At 34.4% G+C, this 14,138-nt stretch overlaps 2 protein-coding genes across 2 annotated transcripts; both read right to left on the bottom strand.

The window, feature by feature from the left end:
- Positions 1–3,877: 3,877 nt before the first annotated feature.
- LOC124632002 (venom peptide isomerase heavy chain-like) lies at positions 3,878–9,256 on the bottom strand. The gene is made up of 7 exons (XM_047166656.1): positions 8,971–9,256; positions 8,698–8,877; positions 6,114–6,339; positions 5,764–5,873; positions 5,249–5,410; positions 4,424–4,571; positions 3,878–4,122 (listed from the first exon to the last, which is right to left on the bottom strand). Exons 1-7 carry the CDS (start codon positions 9,208–9,210, stop codon positions 3,893–3,895), a joined length of 1,296 nt encoding a protein of 431 aa, XP_047022612.1. The 5' UTR covers positions 9,211–9,256; the 3' UTR covers positions 3,878–3,892.
- Positions 9,257–10,760: 1,504 nt separating this feature from the next.
- Positions 10,761–13,481, bottom strand: LOC124631977 (chymotrypsin-C-like). The gene is made up of 7 exons (XM_047166631.1): positions 13,224–13,481; positions 12,917–13,102; positions 12,526–12,751; positions 12,273–12,382; positions 11,936–12,097; positions 11,520–11,667; positions 10,761–11,082 (listed from the first exon to the last, which is right to left on the bottom strand). The coding sequence occupies exons 1-7, from the start codon at positions 13,458–13,460 to the stop codon at positions 10,835–10,837; spliced, it is 1,317 nt and encodes a 438-aa protein (XP_047022587.1). The 5' UTR covers positions 13,461–13,481; the 3' UTR covers positions 10,761–10,834.
- Between the last annotated feature and the right edge of the window lie 657 nt (positions 13,482–14,138).

The raw sequence follows: 14,138 nt of genomic DNA, 5'->3' as shown, positions 1-14,138 counted from the left end.
TTCTCTGCGTAGATTCTCATCTCTACTTTTTGGATTACATTATATATGGAAAGATTTTCTGAAGATTGGACTGTCACTATCTCATAAATAGATCTTAAAGTATGTCGTATATTCTTCAAAATTATGTTATTGGGTCGTTAACATGTAAATATATAATATGTATATAAGTTTCTAAGTATAAATTCTATGTTATATAATACTATAGTTTGATTAAAATACGATAAATAAAGATAACATCATTCAATATTTAGTACGAACGTTTCACTTCACTACTTGGAATGAAATAATAAAAGAGACGATCAATGGACGCGGTATTCCATTGAATTAACTTCAACCTCAAGTCAATGCGCAAAGTTTGTAAACATTGCTTTCAACCGCTACTAGTTCTGAAGATCACTAACAAAAGACTGTTTATAGAAGCCATTTGCGCTGAAGCTAAAGGTAGATATTATTGCTGTTATAGTTCGGCCATTCAGAGAATGCGTTCCTGACACGTCGCGATTGAACTGACGACGTAACTTTGCAATGGCGTTGCAGTTACGATAAAAATATTTTTGCTGGTTGTTTACCGTTTTAACAATTGAGGAGCATTAAAACAACATTATTATATCAATAATCAATGAATGTTATTACGTCGTCAGTTCAATCGCGACGTGTCAGGAACGCATTCTCTGAATGGCCGAACTATAATGTAATAGTTTTCCTATCTAAAAACTGATTACCTATAACATTTACTCAATTATCTTTTGGATTTGATTTAAAATTTCGAAACATTTGTAGCAAAGTGTTTGAAAATTAAATTAAATTCAGGGATTATCCGACAAAAGAAATCTGAAAAAAAACGTAAATTTTACATTTATGAACAACAATGCTTTAGGACTTTTTTTATTCAACCAACTCAAACCCAAAATCTCAGCTCAAGCAGGACATTGCTCAAAAACTCAGACAAGTTTTTGCAAATCGTGAACAGACTTGACGATTATCATTTGCTTTAAGTAGGTCACTAACACGAGCTATTTTGTTTTGATTGATGGTAATATTTTCGTCCAATACTTTTTGTCGTGCAATAAAAAAGTAAACATACGGTTTGCACCACAGTCTACACCTTATAAGCACGCAATGCGCGTTGGCAACTTTTTTATAATGGCGGAATGCCTTAGATTATATCAATGCGCGGATTAGGAACCTTCGACCGGGTAGAACTCATTTGAATTAGAAAAATAGGTGTAATTTCAACTTTTGGATTTTACATTCTTACAATATCTAAGTAATTTTGATGTTAAAAAATATTCCGTTACCGACTATTAAAAAAACAAAAAATAATGTATTTGCTTTCGCATGATTTAAAAAAAAAAACTTACTTGTGGAAGTTTAATTTTCTTGCGTTGACTGTCGTCGTTTTGCTTCAAGTTATTAGTTCTTTATTCTTTGCACACAAATACAATTTTACATTTTCAGCTACATCTGCAGTCCACTAACAGTGGTGACTCTGCTAACATTCTAGTGTTTTACCTATTCTGAGTTATCAAACGCATTCAGCTTCTTGCTCCATTGACCTCGTTTCTGTTCTTCCAATTTTAAAGCAGCCCAGGGAAAATCAACCCTGTTGCTTAGTGGTTAAGGTTGGGTTTGGCTGCTACGCTAACTTTGCAACACAAAAGCCTTTATTGCGTAGTGTCACGTAAGGATCCCAGGTGTGGAATGCTTTTACATGGAAAGCAGAGGATTACTTGACGCTAACTTTAATACCTAAAAAAAAGGAAACATTACTAAACGGCCGTAACCGTTTTGCACCTTTGCGCAAAAGATACATGGAACTTTCGTACTTAAGTCTATTTCAATAAGAGTGTTTAAGAATTTATGTAGGGGTTTTTTTACTACAACGTTGCCTCTATTTTTATAAAGCCAGTCAGTGAAACGGCACTGTTACATGCGATTACCACGTTTCTGGGGTTAATTACTTAATTAAATTACTTCCTTAGTTACCCTTTACTGGCCGCTGGGTAAGTACCGAGCATGCAGAATTTGGTAGAAAAAGACACCTGCTTTTTATGCTTTTACTAATTGCTTGAATTTCCTTTGGTTTGAGAACATTATCATAGGTTTGTATGGTCGACTGGTTAGTTTACTTAAGCATGTTGACTCATTGATCTAGCTTACGATGAACTTAGACTGATATATCTTTATTTAACTAATTAAGCTAAATTTTATACCTAAATCAGCAGTCTGGAGACTTTAGCTGTTGTATCCGATGAAATTATGCGATAGATAGATAATATAATATTTATTCAGCACAAACAATAACAGACACAAAGAAATTGACCAAAAATAAAAAAGTAAGTGCTCACAAACTTTCACATTTATAATATTAGTAGGAATAAGTAGGGTCAATAGGACTAGTAGGACTAGTAGGAAGTAGAATAGTAAGATAGGATTTTCGCACCATTTGCAAAACGAGATTTCATTGTTTTAATTTGTCTTTGTCACACGTCCAATATCGCATTTCAGTGAGCACTGGACCGAGCCAGTGAGTGAGTGTATATCATAGTAATATAAGCCCTGGTTAGCGTGTTTGTCGACTAATTTAATGCACGGTCATGCATCGGTGGTCTAGTCGCAAAGCTTCGTTAGTTCGCAGCCTGCCTCAACGTACTTATGTACCTTTTGTTCTTTGCTCATTGTTGAATTATTTTTACAACTTTGCTAATTTTTTACGGTTTCCATATATGGTTGTTGGGTAATCGTGTATTTTTTTTGTTTTTGAAATTTCGAGCTATTGCGCGCTATGTAATTTACACCGATGGTCATCTATCCGTATACCAACACTGGTAAATGTAACTTAGCACGTATCAGTTGTTCCATACAACAAGCTCATCTCCAGTTCTTTTCAATGTTTTTTTTAAATCTTTTTAGTAGTCTTAAGTGTTTTTAGTAAAGTTAAAAGGTGACCTACTGTAATATAATTTCAGGACTGACTGATCATTAAGAAACTTATTTACTAACGATAAAATTAAACAATGAAGCACGAAAACAAAGGGAACATTAATTAATTTTTTCGTACAACAACTTAGTTCAACGACATAATAGAGACTTTTATAATATGAAGCCTCCTTTTTCTTTTGCTGACACTTTTTAATAAGATTCTAATAAATTATGCAAAAGCGGTGCTCCGTGATGCTGCTTCAAGAAAATATTAATATATTTCCGATTTTTACGAAGAAAGGTTGCATTCTAGTACATAAAGAAGTTTGTGTTCGTTTGCATAATCGATTTCTAGAAATAAGTTATGATCAGTGATGACACAAGTAGGAATCTTAGTGTACGCGCTGTAGATGCAAACCAGCCGTTTAACCTATTTTATGTGTGTTCTGCTTTGCTGAAACCTTTCTACGAAGAAATATCAAAATGACAATAGTATTTGTTTTACATTTTATTTAATTTTTATTCAATCGAATTATTAGCACAGGTCTCATCTGTTTAGGTATATGTTTACTATTTAAGATCAAAACATCTTGTGCCAATTTAGATAAATAATAATATGCTGAATCCTTCCTAGTGAGCTAAAATCTGTTAAAAATCGACATTAATAATATCTTACCGGCTAAAGTTATAAAGGCCAAAAGAACGAACGAAGTTACGAAAATCCGTTTTTTCACAAATATGTACATATTTGTGAAAAAACGGATTTTCGTAACTGTCCTGTGTTTTCGTCCTGTTGTTGGGAGGTCAATAAAGGTCAAATAAAAATTTTCTGTAGTGAAGTTATCATCAAAAATGCCCATCGCATTTTTTGTATCCCTTTTTTTAAAGAGCGAATAGAGCAGTGGGAATGTGGATAAAGCCTAAAAGTTTTGTAGAACTTTATTACCCATAAAAAAATAAATTCAAGACATTAGCCAGTTGTATTAATTGTGTTCACTAAACCCGAATTTTGGTATATCCAAACATAATGTGCTGCAACATCGGTGAATACTACATACTCTTTTAGGTCACACATATTCAAAGTAGACAGTTTCCCACATTTAGATAGGACTCCGCGAATGAACCAGGTGATACCGTGGTCAGGCTGAGAAGTGCGCATTACCAAACCTCCTCCACTGTCACCGCTACTTACATTGGTTACTGAAAAGACAAGAAAATGTGATTTTTTGGGTACCTGTATGTATCGTTATTCTCAATTTTGGTGTTTCAATATAACTAAATTAAGAAAAATAACCATTATTGACGGATCACAGGTAACCATGGCGTCAGCCACAGGCTACTCTGGTCAATTAAATCATCCGTTGTATTTACTCTAAGTCACAGAAGGCAATATCGTTGATAGAAGCAAAAATAAACCTTTATCATAACTTACAGTGTGCCTGTCCAGACACTTTGAGACATTTTGCATAAATAGACATCTAGCAATTGTTGGTGTACTTACTTGTATTAGGTCCATTTCCAGCGCAAAAAGTGTAATTGTTCAAAAACTCTGAGAGGCGTGCACATGTTGTATCTCTCTGCACCATAATTTTAATCGCCCTTAGGTCACTGTTGGGTACGTTACGTTCATTCTTGCCAAATCCAACGATCTGGTATAATAAAAAAAAAACTGAATAAGCATTTACACAGGTTATTGCTTAAAACCTAAAACCCCGTACACAAAACTAATAAGAATGACACAGTAAGCGTGTATTGCACCGTCGTTATAGTTAAGAAGACGAATTGGAATTTTTGGCGCCAAGGATCTCAATTTTTCTCAGTAAATACAAAACGGATCAAAATACAACTTGGTTACCTGAAAGTTCATGATATAAACCTTATTTTGTTAGACGTAGAAACATGATTAGGTAACTTTTATAACAGAGAAAAATATATCAAACATACCTCTTTTTAAAAAGAGATTCACATATTATGGGCAATCGGGACCGATTTAAGCCTCTTAACTTTTTTAGTAGTTGAGTATATACATACTCTTTAAAATTGTAGAAGTAATTTTTATCAAATCATCATTTCTAAATAATAAAATTACAAAACGATTTTGTCGCTTACGACTTTTAGTTATAAGCTAGCGCGCGCATTGTTATCCTCGCCCCGCTCAGACGCTCCGACCCCTTTTGGCGCCTTAGATGCGCGTGCCGGTTATGGAATTATTGTTGACCAATTCGTCGCCTTAAATACTATAACGATAACAAGCCAAGACTTTCCCAACCATTGGTCAAATATGCTATTTCGTTTGGTCAACCCATCCTTAGTAACATTTGCTTACCGTAGCTTCTTTCCCAAATAATTCTGTCTTATTAGTGCTAGAAGCCCAAATACACACAGGTCGTACATAGTCCGTGAATTGTATGTTGTTCACCTTTAGGATAGCAAGATCCGCTGTAGACTGCATAGGCCTATATTTTTTATGAATTATTATATTCTGAACCTGGAAATCAGATGAAAAATAAATTGATAATTGTGTAGCAAAAATCTACCTACATATTATACACTGAACTCGTGTATTTTAGTAGTTGTCATGTATTCGTATAGCTCCTATTAATTCTAGTACTTAGAAAAATACTGAAGCAGTTAGCTATTTTAAGTCGAATACGCACAAAATTCACACCATCTTCCATGAAAACCTATTGCAATGCAATTGTTATTGTATGATTTAATACATTCTATGTAGTTACGCGGTTCCTGAATTACTGCTGGTAGTTTTACCGCATAGTCAGTAATTATGCGGGAAAGTGATAGAAACGTTTATGAAGTAAATATAATTAAGTTATAATTACTTACAGTTAGATTCTGCATAGTATAATACTCATTGCCTGTTTTGTTAACTTTACTGATGCCAGCCACAACGAGGTAATCCTTAGGTGGAATACCAGGGGCAATACAGTGAGCAGCTGAAAAATCATCAAAATATGTATATTGCTAAAAAAAATCTTACTAGATATAACATAACAACATTATATGCATTAAAAATGATAGTCTCTGTTAAAAAAATATATCTTTCATATTTTTACTAACTGCCTTTTCACACTGGCAGCTTTTCTGCGTGTGAACCGAATAAACGAAAAGGTACCGCGCGGTTTTCCGACTCGGAAAATCTGCCAGTCTGAAAAGGCTCTACCAATATTTCATACCTGTTAAAACAGCATTTGTAGACACAATACTACCGCCACATTGATAGAAAGTAGTGCCATTTAGTTTGACAAAAACTGCCACATGCCAGGGCCAGTCACCGGCTTTTGCTTCAGTCCTCAAGGAAACTATCTCTGCATGTTTGATAGACCTTCTACCACATGAATATGCTTTTCCATTGTTGTTAAATTTTTGGGTGGCGTTCAAGGATTGTAAAGATTGATTCCTCTGAAATTTTGGAAAGATGATTTGTGTTGCACTTTCAAAAATGATGACCTATTTACCTATGTAGTAATTTTACTCAATAAGTATGATAAAATGTCAGTGAATCATTTTTATAGGGGAATTACTTTGCTGTTTACGAATTTATCACTCATTACGCAGTCAACATGCGGAAAGGTAATTAAAATATTTAGGTATAGGTAACTAATAAATTCTTTGATTTTAAATATAATTTTAGCAGTTACTATGGAACCATAATGCTAGGTTTTACAGTATTTTCAAAATATATTAACTACTGACAGTGGAATTGACTCCAAACCCAAAATCTTGAACTTTTCTAACGGATCGCATAATTCACTGTTTATTTCAAGAACATTCTTAATGGATTTATTAGGTACTAGCTTCTGCCCGCGACTTCGTACGCGGATCCTGTCCCTTATGCCAGCGACTACGGGGTCAGCAAAATCAAAGATCTGAATAGTCGCAATAGACGTGAACATAGGGATAAAAGTAGTGATTCTAATTAGTCCGCATTTAAGTTGTGTGTGGCAAAAATATTACGTAAATAAACATTAAATAGATGACAAAGTCGTGGTGACTTAGTGGAATTCGTGGTGGTTTAGTGGGTAGAGAACCAATCTCTTAAGTATGAGCGTGCGTCTTTGATTCCAGGTCTGGTAAGTGCCTGCCAATGCAACTTTTCTAAGTTCGTATGTACTTTCTACGTATATTTTGGATACCAATGACCGTTATTTGGAGGGGATGTTAAACTGTAGGTTCCGGCTGTCATTGAACATTCTTGGCAGTCGTTATGGGTAGTCAGAAGCCAGTAAGTCTTACCAAGGGGTGTTGGTTTGAGCGGGTAACCGGGTTGTGGAGGTCAGATAGGCAGTCGCTCCTTGTAAAATACTGGTACTCAGTTGCATCGTGACTGGAAGTCGACCCTAACATAATTGGGACAAAGGCTCTTGAGATAATAACGACGATAATAATGAGATATAGGCACCGCAGGACATCTGAGGCTGATGACGGGGAGTAGCGACCCCGCGGGGCTATATATACTGAGTTCTCCAGGGAGTGTATACTGTCCCCCATCTCCGGCCGGTTGGAGTGAACCATGACGGGGGTAGATCTCACGCCTCTGGCTTGGCTTGGCCGTCCAGAGTGGAGCCGTCGCTAGAGCAAGATTAGTAGCCTTGCTCGGAGGGTAGGTGCCTCATGGTAAGCACAGGGAGCGCGTAATCTACGTTTAAAGTCCGCCGAGGTATTCTCACCCTTCAGCCGCTCATATCCCTGTTGCCCTCTTGTTGCTATTCAGTGACTGGTTCCCGGGGGCCCAGTAAGTGAGGTGGCGAGTCTCCACCTGCCGTTTTTACATGTACCTAATACATTGTCATCCACTAACATCCCATCACAATAGCCCAAGTAGTTTTTCTCCATAGTTAGCACAGAACCGGAGATTGTCTTTTTTTTAACGACGTCCACCGAGGATTGTCCTTGGATTCATTTCTATAGTGTATAAAGGGATAATCGTCGGTTTTGTGTCACCATTTCATTAAAGTTGTCTCAAAAGGACAATTATGTAAAATTTGTACTAAGCAGTGACTTAACACGAAATTCAAGCGTTGTTGTATCTTCGTTATTATTTGTTTGTGTGAGAGAAAAAAGAAAAATGCGTCAATAGAGAGTGCTTATCAGATTGAACAACTTTTGCTAAAACGTCATACCTCTATATGCTATAGTCTAGCTGGGCCCCTGGAGTTCCACATCAGATGTTTTAGATCTTCAATTTGTATAAGTCAATAGAAAGTGCTTATCAAATTGAACAACTTTTGCTAAAACGTCATACCTGTATATGGTACAGAGAAGCTGGGCTCTTGGGGTTCCACATCAGGTGTTCCAGATCTTAAAATTTATTATCTCAGCTGAAAATGCTCATCAAATGAAACAATTTTTGTCACGGCACCATATTTGTATCTCTTATAGTTTTATTGGTCTGTTGGAGTTCTGCATCAGGTCTTCAAGTTTCGAAGATAAATTATAGCCTATATGTTGACCAGGCTTAATACTGATACAACAAAGAAAAAATCATTGAAATCCGTTCAGTAGTTCGGAAGATTAGCGTGTACAAACAAACAGACATACAGACATACAGACATACAGACATACAGACATACAGACAATTTTTTTTTTGGATTTGTGCTCCATTACTGTTTCTAAACCCCACCCAATTATTATTTTTTTAATATATTCAATGTACAGACACAGTTTTTTTACAGATTTATTATATGTATAGATACTCTTTATTTATTGAAATTATAATGCTAATTTAAATGTGTCCTTGTAATCCTAATATATACGTACCTTCAAACTGCTACAAAGAATTTCATTGTTTAATGTCAAGTTGTGAACTTGTGGTACATTGCTTGCATTTTGAGAACTGGTGAACACGTTAAATGCATACAACTTCGGTATTGGAGGTTTAGAGTGTAACTCTAAGGCCTTTTTATGGGACTTCAATGATATACTGAGATTGTTAAAAATCTGAAAATCATACCAATGTTATTATGAGATTACATATTGCAGTATAGGAATATGGATCAACAAAAACAAAGTATATAAAAAGCTTATACTCACCGGAGTAATAATAACTTCTTTTTCAAAATAGACCTTTAAAAATGCCTCTTTTAAATTAGGGTACAGCCCAAAGTTCAAGTTTCCCATCCACTTACTTGCATTGATTCTTTCAAAATGTATAAAAGCTAAATCACAGGGATGGTAACTCGTTAAAACAGTTTCATTTTTAGACAATGATACACAATTAACCCCCCAAACACTTGCTAAGGTACAAACTAAAATTAAAAATGTCTTGCCCATTTTATTTCTAAACCAAAATTAGTGTTCACGTTCAAGAGTGTAAACACATACTGAAGTAATATTGAAATGCAAATTAAATACTCGTAGTGAATATTTATTTCGTAATTTGTAAACAGTCTGCTGTATAATGATGCCTACTGAATCGAGGTAAACAATAATGAAAATCCAGTGTCCTGCCTTGTAGGAAACTAAGACATCTGTGGTTTATTGAAGATCAGACATGCAGAAATTCATATTCGTGCCTGTATTGTGGTTGTAGGTTAATTATTTTTCAATTTGATCACAATGATTTTAGGTTATTGTTTGCCTGTTAAATTATTATTATTTGCATTATCGTCCAATGTTCACATACGAATTATCATATCGTTACTTAAATTCTTTAAATTGAAACTTTTAATAACGTTTACTTTTTCAAGATTCTAAACATTTTTTTTATGGTTTTTCCTAAATAAATTGGATGACAGTTTCTGTTAATGAAAATACCCTCATATACGAAGTTACAAAAACAATATTACCTAATTAAAATACAAATAGGTACAGACATACTATTTTTTATTCAAATACCTCATAAAATATTTATTAAAATAATGGACATCTGTTTTGCCTACTAACCGTAGTGATACAGACAATAACCTACTTTTTACAAATGTGTATTGTATTGGGATTATTCATTATTACATAGTGTTCTACTTTACATTTATTTATAAAGCTTGTGAACCAATACTTTTCAAACAATAATTGTTGTTTCAATAATGTACATATCAGACTATTTATTTATTAATTTCTCATACACAAACAAACTTTCTAGCTTTTTTTAGAAGCCATAATAGGTATACGGATTCTTATTTTTGTTTCACGAAGATACGAAGTAACTAATTCATCAAAATTAAAACTATGATGCCTTTATTCGTTCCAGGAGTTTTTTCTGTTTATTCAGAATAATAATTATCAAATTAGGCTTTTGAAACTTAAAATGAATCATTCTGTATACCTGACCGTTTAACTTATGTTTAATTATTAAGTTCGCTATATAAATACGTAGTATATTCAAGAAACAAATTGTTCTAGCAAATAATAAGCCTTTTCCCTTGGTTTCACATGCATCCTAGGAGGATGGTTTGCTATTATCTGTCCTTTCATAGAAAATGGTTTAGCCTTTTTACCGTAAAACTGTGATAACCTTAAGAGTTCTTCTCTCTTATCTTTGCCTTAGTTTCATTCATCAAATACTATTGTTACAAATGAAAAATTATCATAATAATAGCATACAGTTGGGAATGTCGGTTCATTTATTTTAATAAGGATTGAAAAGTACAAAAGCTACTGAGAAGTATCTTATTATCTCACGTATGAAATAAAATGCCAAATAATTAAATTCAATACTTCATTCACATATTTTTTTCTTATTGGACATAATCTTAAATAACTATAAAGTATATACCTAGCAGTCTATATCATTACACAAATATAGGTATCTTGTGACTAATTTACAACTAAACTATTTTTAACTCTAATAATACCAAAGTCTTATGTTAGGAAGTGAGTTCACTTCCTAACTAAGCAAACTAATTACATGTTAGACTAAGTCCCTTAAACATATGAATCTATACAACAAACGAAACATTTATGCAGTCACAAGACTCGGGTTCAGTAACCCTGCATTTTGATTGATCCAGCCATAATGTGCTGCCACATCAGTGAATACCACATACTCTTGCGGATCGCAAGTCAGTGGTTGTACTTGTGATGAAGTAGTAGCTGAAGTTCCACATTTAGAAAGGACTCCGCGAATGAACCAGGTATTGGTGTAATCAGGCTGAGAAACGCGCACTAACAGACCCCCCCCGCTGTCACCGTTACGAACATTGGTCACTGAAAGAAAAGAAAATAATAATAATGGGATAGTTTCTGGATTTAAAGTATGTACTTTCTAATTGATTGAAGAAAATTGACCCTGATAAATGCATATATTATCCACTCGTATACTTACATATAAACAGTAGGTACGATCGATTAGGTAAATTTTTATGACATTTGAAATCAATTTACTACCAAACTACTCTTTAACTAGCACGTAGCCACACCGTTTGTCACGAGCTACTGGTCAATTTAATCTTCCTTAGTACTATAAGACAAAGCTCATCCATTAGAAGTGGTTCCGCTATGTTCCAGTTGTATTTCTAAGGGTTTACTAAGACTTAGCATCGGTAGGCATGCTTTCTAACTACAGAGAACAGAGACTATTTAGAACTTTATTATATTGGATGGTAACATTAGCTTTTTGTAAAAAAAAAGTTGTATGTACTTACTACTGTCAGGTCCATTTCCAGCGCAGAAAGTAGATTTGTTCAATAACCTTGACAGATATTTACATGTCGTATCTTTTTGAACTATCATGTTAATCGCTCTCAGGTCCTTGTGGAGTACACCGTGTTCATTCTCACCAAATCCTACAATCTGAATAAAAAAAAATCATTTATTAAAAACTTGGTTACAAAACAGCACTTTACGAACGTCAAATAAAACTACAAAAGACAGGCAAAAATACCCACCCTTCACCACTTCCTATGTGTTTTTGCTGTGAAGAAGTGGCGCAACAAATACCTTCCCCAGCAATGAAAGCAATAAAAACACATTGAAAACCTTACAGGCGTATTAATTTTCAAAACTACATATAGCGTTCCCATTTTGTGCTTGTGGAAAAATGAAAAAAATTGTTTCTTACCATAGTTTCCATCCCAAACAGTTCACTCTTGTCGTGACTAGGACCCCAAATGCAAACAGGTTGTACATGGACACTGAATTCTATTTTCTCTACTTTGATGATAGCCAAATCTGCTGTAGAAAACTCTCTCTTATATTTTGGATGTTTTATAATTTGCTGTACCTGAAAATCAATAAATATTTGTACAAGCAAGATCCATGCGTACGAGTTTGATCGGGATCATAAACCTAGGTATATAAAAATGTATGGTATAATAATCAAACGCATTGCAACGACCTATCTGATCGGTGTAAGGACGACTTTCATTGGTGGACCTATTAAAAGGATTGTTACTTACTCGTAAAGACTTCATATCAAAATCATTTTCAGTAGTATTAGCAACACTACTGGTGCCAACAACTACGAAGTAATCCTTAGTTGGAATATTGTCAATAATACAGTGCCCAGCTAAAAAAAAATATTGCAATATTAGTTTTTTTACCGAAAAAAACACAAAGTAAATCGAGTCAAATATGCATGTATGTGAAATACCAGTTATCTCAATAATTAATTTCATTTGACGTGATAAATTAAATCCATATTTTGTATACCTGTTAAGACAGCAGTTGTAGACACAATACTACCGCCACATTGATAGTGAAATGTAGAGTCCTGTTCATAAAATATAGCGACATGCCAAGGCCAGTCACCAGCTTGGGCTTCAGTCCTCAAGGAAAGGTGTTCTGCATGGTGAATTGATCTTTTACCACAGGAATGAGCGTAATGCTTGCCGTTGAATATTTTTTTAACGTTCAGCGATTCTATTGATTGTTTTCTCTGAAATTGTTAAACTTATTGTTTAAATGAATGGAGACTGTTGTTGCCATTACATATTTAGATTAAATCAGATAGGAACCGTGCATTTCTGTTCGAAGTTATATTGTTGTTCCAAATAGTCTCTTTAATATAATCATAAACTTGAGATTCCTAAACTAAACGTACCTTTATACTACTGCAGAGTATTACATTATTCAATGTTAAATTATGGACTTTTGGGACATCTTTTTCATCAGCTTTTTGAAAACCAGTAAACACATTAAATGTATATGTTTTTGGTAACGGACGCTTCGATCGCAACACAAAGCTCTGCTTGCCATATTCCAGTGAAACACTGGGAAAATTCAATATCTGAAAACAAAACCAATAGTATTAAATAGGTATGTGATTCTGTTAAGATTAAATTAGTGATAAGAAATTACATGTGCAGGTGAAATATAGTCAAAACTTTTTAATGAGTTGTTACACTTACCGGACTTATAGTAACTTCTTTTTCAAAATAAATCTCCATCAATACCTCTTTTAAACCCGGGAATAGTGAAAAGTGCAATAATCCCTGCCAGTTACTTTCATTTATTCTTACAAAATTTATAAAAGCCAAATCACAGGGAAGATAGCTTACTAAAACGGATTCATTTTTAGTCACTGATATAGAATTAGCTCCCCAAACACTCGCTAAGATACAAAATAAAAATAAGATTCTGCTCATTTTTTTTGAACTCAAAATACTGTTGACCGCAAAAAAAATACATATAGAAGGAACGCTGATAGTTATTAATTCGTTTATCAAATACTGAAGAGAGACTGCTGTAAATGTTACTGAGCTCAGCTGAATGGTTCCAAATAGTAATTTCCCGGCTTATAAGAGCGCCTACTTATGAGTCATAGAAACACAAACGTGCAAATATCTGTAGGTATTCTAATAGGTACAGGCACACACACTAGTTGCATTTTCGTCACAAATTAGGTCATAGAGGTATACATACCTACTTTATTTAATTAGTCACAAAGTATGCAGGTATCGTATGTCAGGTATCGTATGTCAGGTATCACCGTTTAAGGACATTAACGTAAAATCTTTACTATTTAACTTAAAACCGCACAATTAAGAATTATTTTTTTATTGACTAATTAATTATCGATACCTAAGGTGGTGGTAAGGTAATATTATAAGGTCGTGGTGGCCTAGTGGGTAAAGGACCAGCCTCTCAAGTATGAGGGCGCGGGTTCGATCCCAGGTCAGGCAAGTACCAATGCAACTTTTCTAAGTTTGTATGTACTTTCTAAGTATATCTTAGACACTATTGCCTGTGTTTCGGATGGCACGTTAAACTGTGGGTCCCGGCTGTCATTGAACATCCTTGGCAGTCGTTACGGGTTGTCAGAA

Source organism: Helicoverpa zea, chromosome 7 (genome assembly GCF_022581195.2).
Source record: "Helicoverpa zea isolate HzStark_Cry1AcR chromosome 7, ilHelZeax1.1, whole genome shotgun sequence".
In the NCBI taxonomy this organism is placed as follows: domain Eukaryota; kingdom Metazoa; phylum Arthropoda; class Insecta; order Lepidoptera; family Noctuidae; genus Helicoverpa; species Helicoverpa zea.
Note: the sequence above shows the minus strand (reverse complement) of the source record. Positions and strands in the feature narration are given on the sequence as shown.

Excerpts from the sequence above, each read along its gene's own strand:
- LOC124632002 (XM_047166656.1), bottom strand. The coding sequence starts at position 9,210 with ATGGGCAAGACATTTTTAATTTTAGTTTGTACCTTAGCAAGTGTTTGG. Across the intron at positions 8,878-8,970 it reads AAGAAGTTATTATTACTCCG|ATTTTTAACAATCTCAGTAT; the intron begins GTGAGTATAAGC and ends TATGATTTTCAG. Across the intron at positions 5,874-6,113 it reads TACAAATGCTGTTTTAACAG|CTGCTCACTGTATTGCCCCT; the intron begins GTATGAAATATT and ends ATGATTTTTCAG.
- LOC124631977 (XM_047166631.1), bottom strand. The coding sequence starts at position 13,460 with ATGAGCAGAATCTTATTTTTATTTTGTATCTTAGCGAGTGTTTGGGGA. Across the intron at positions 12,098-12,272 it reads TTGATATGAAGTCTTTACGA|GTACAGCAAATTATAAAACA; the intron begins GTAAGTAACAAT and ends ATTGATTTTCAG. Across the intron at positions 11,083-11,519 it reads TGGAAATGGACCTGACAGTA|TGACCAATGTTCGTAACGGT; the intron begins GTAAGTACATAC and ends CTTTTCTTTCAG.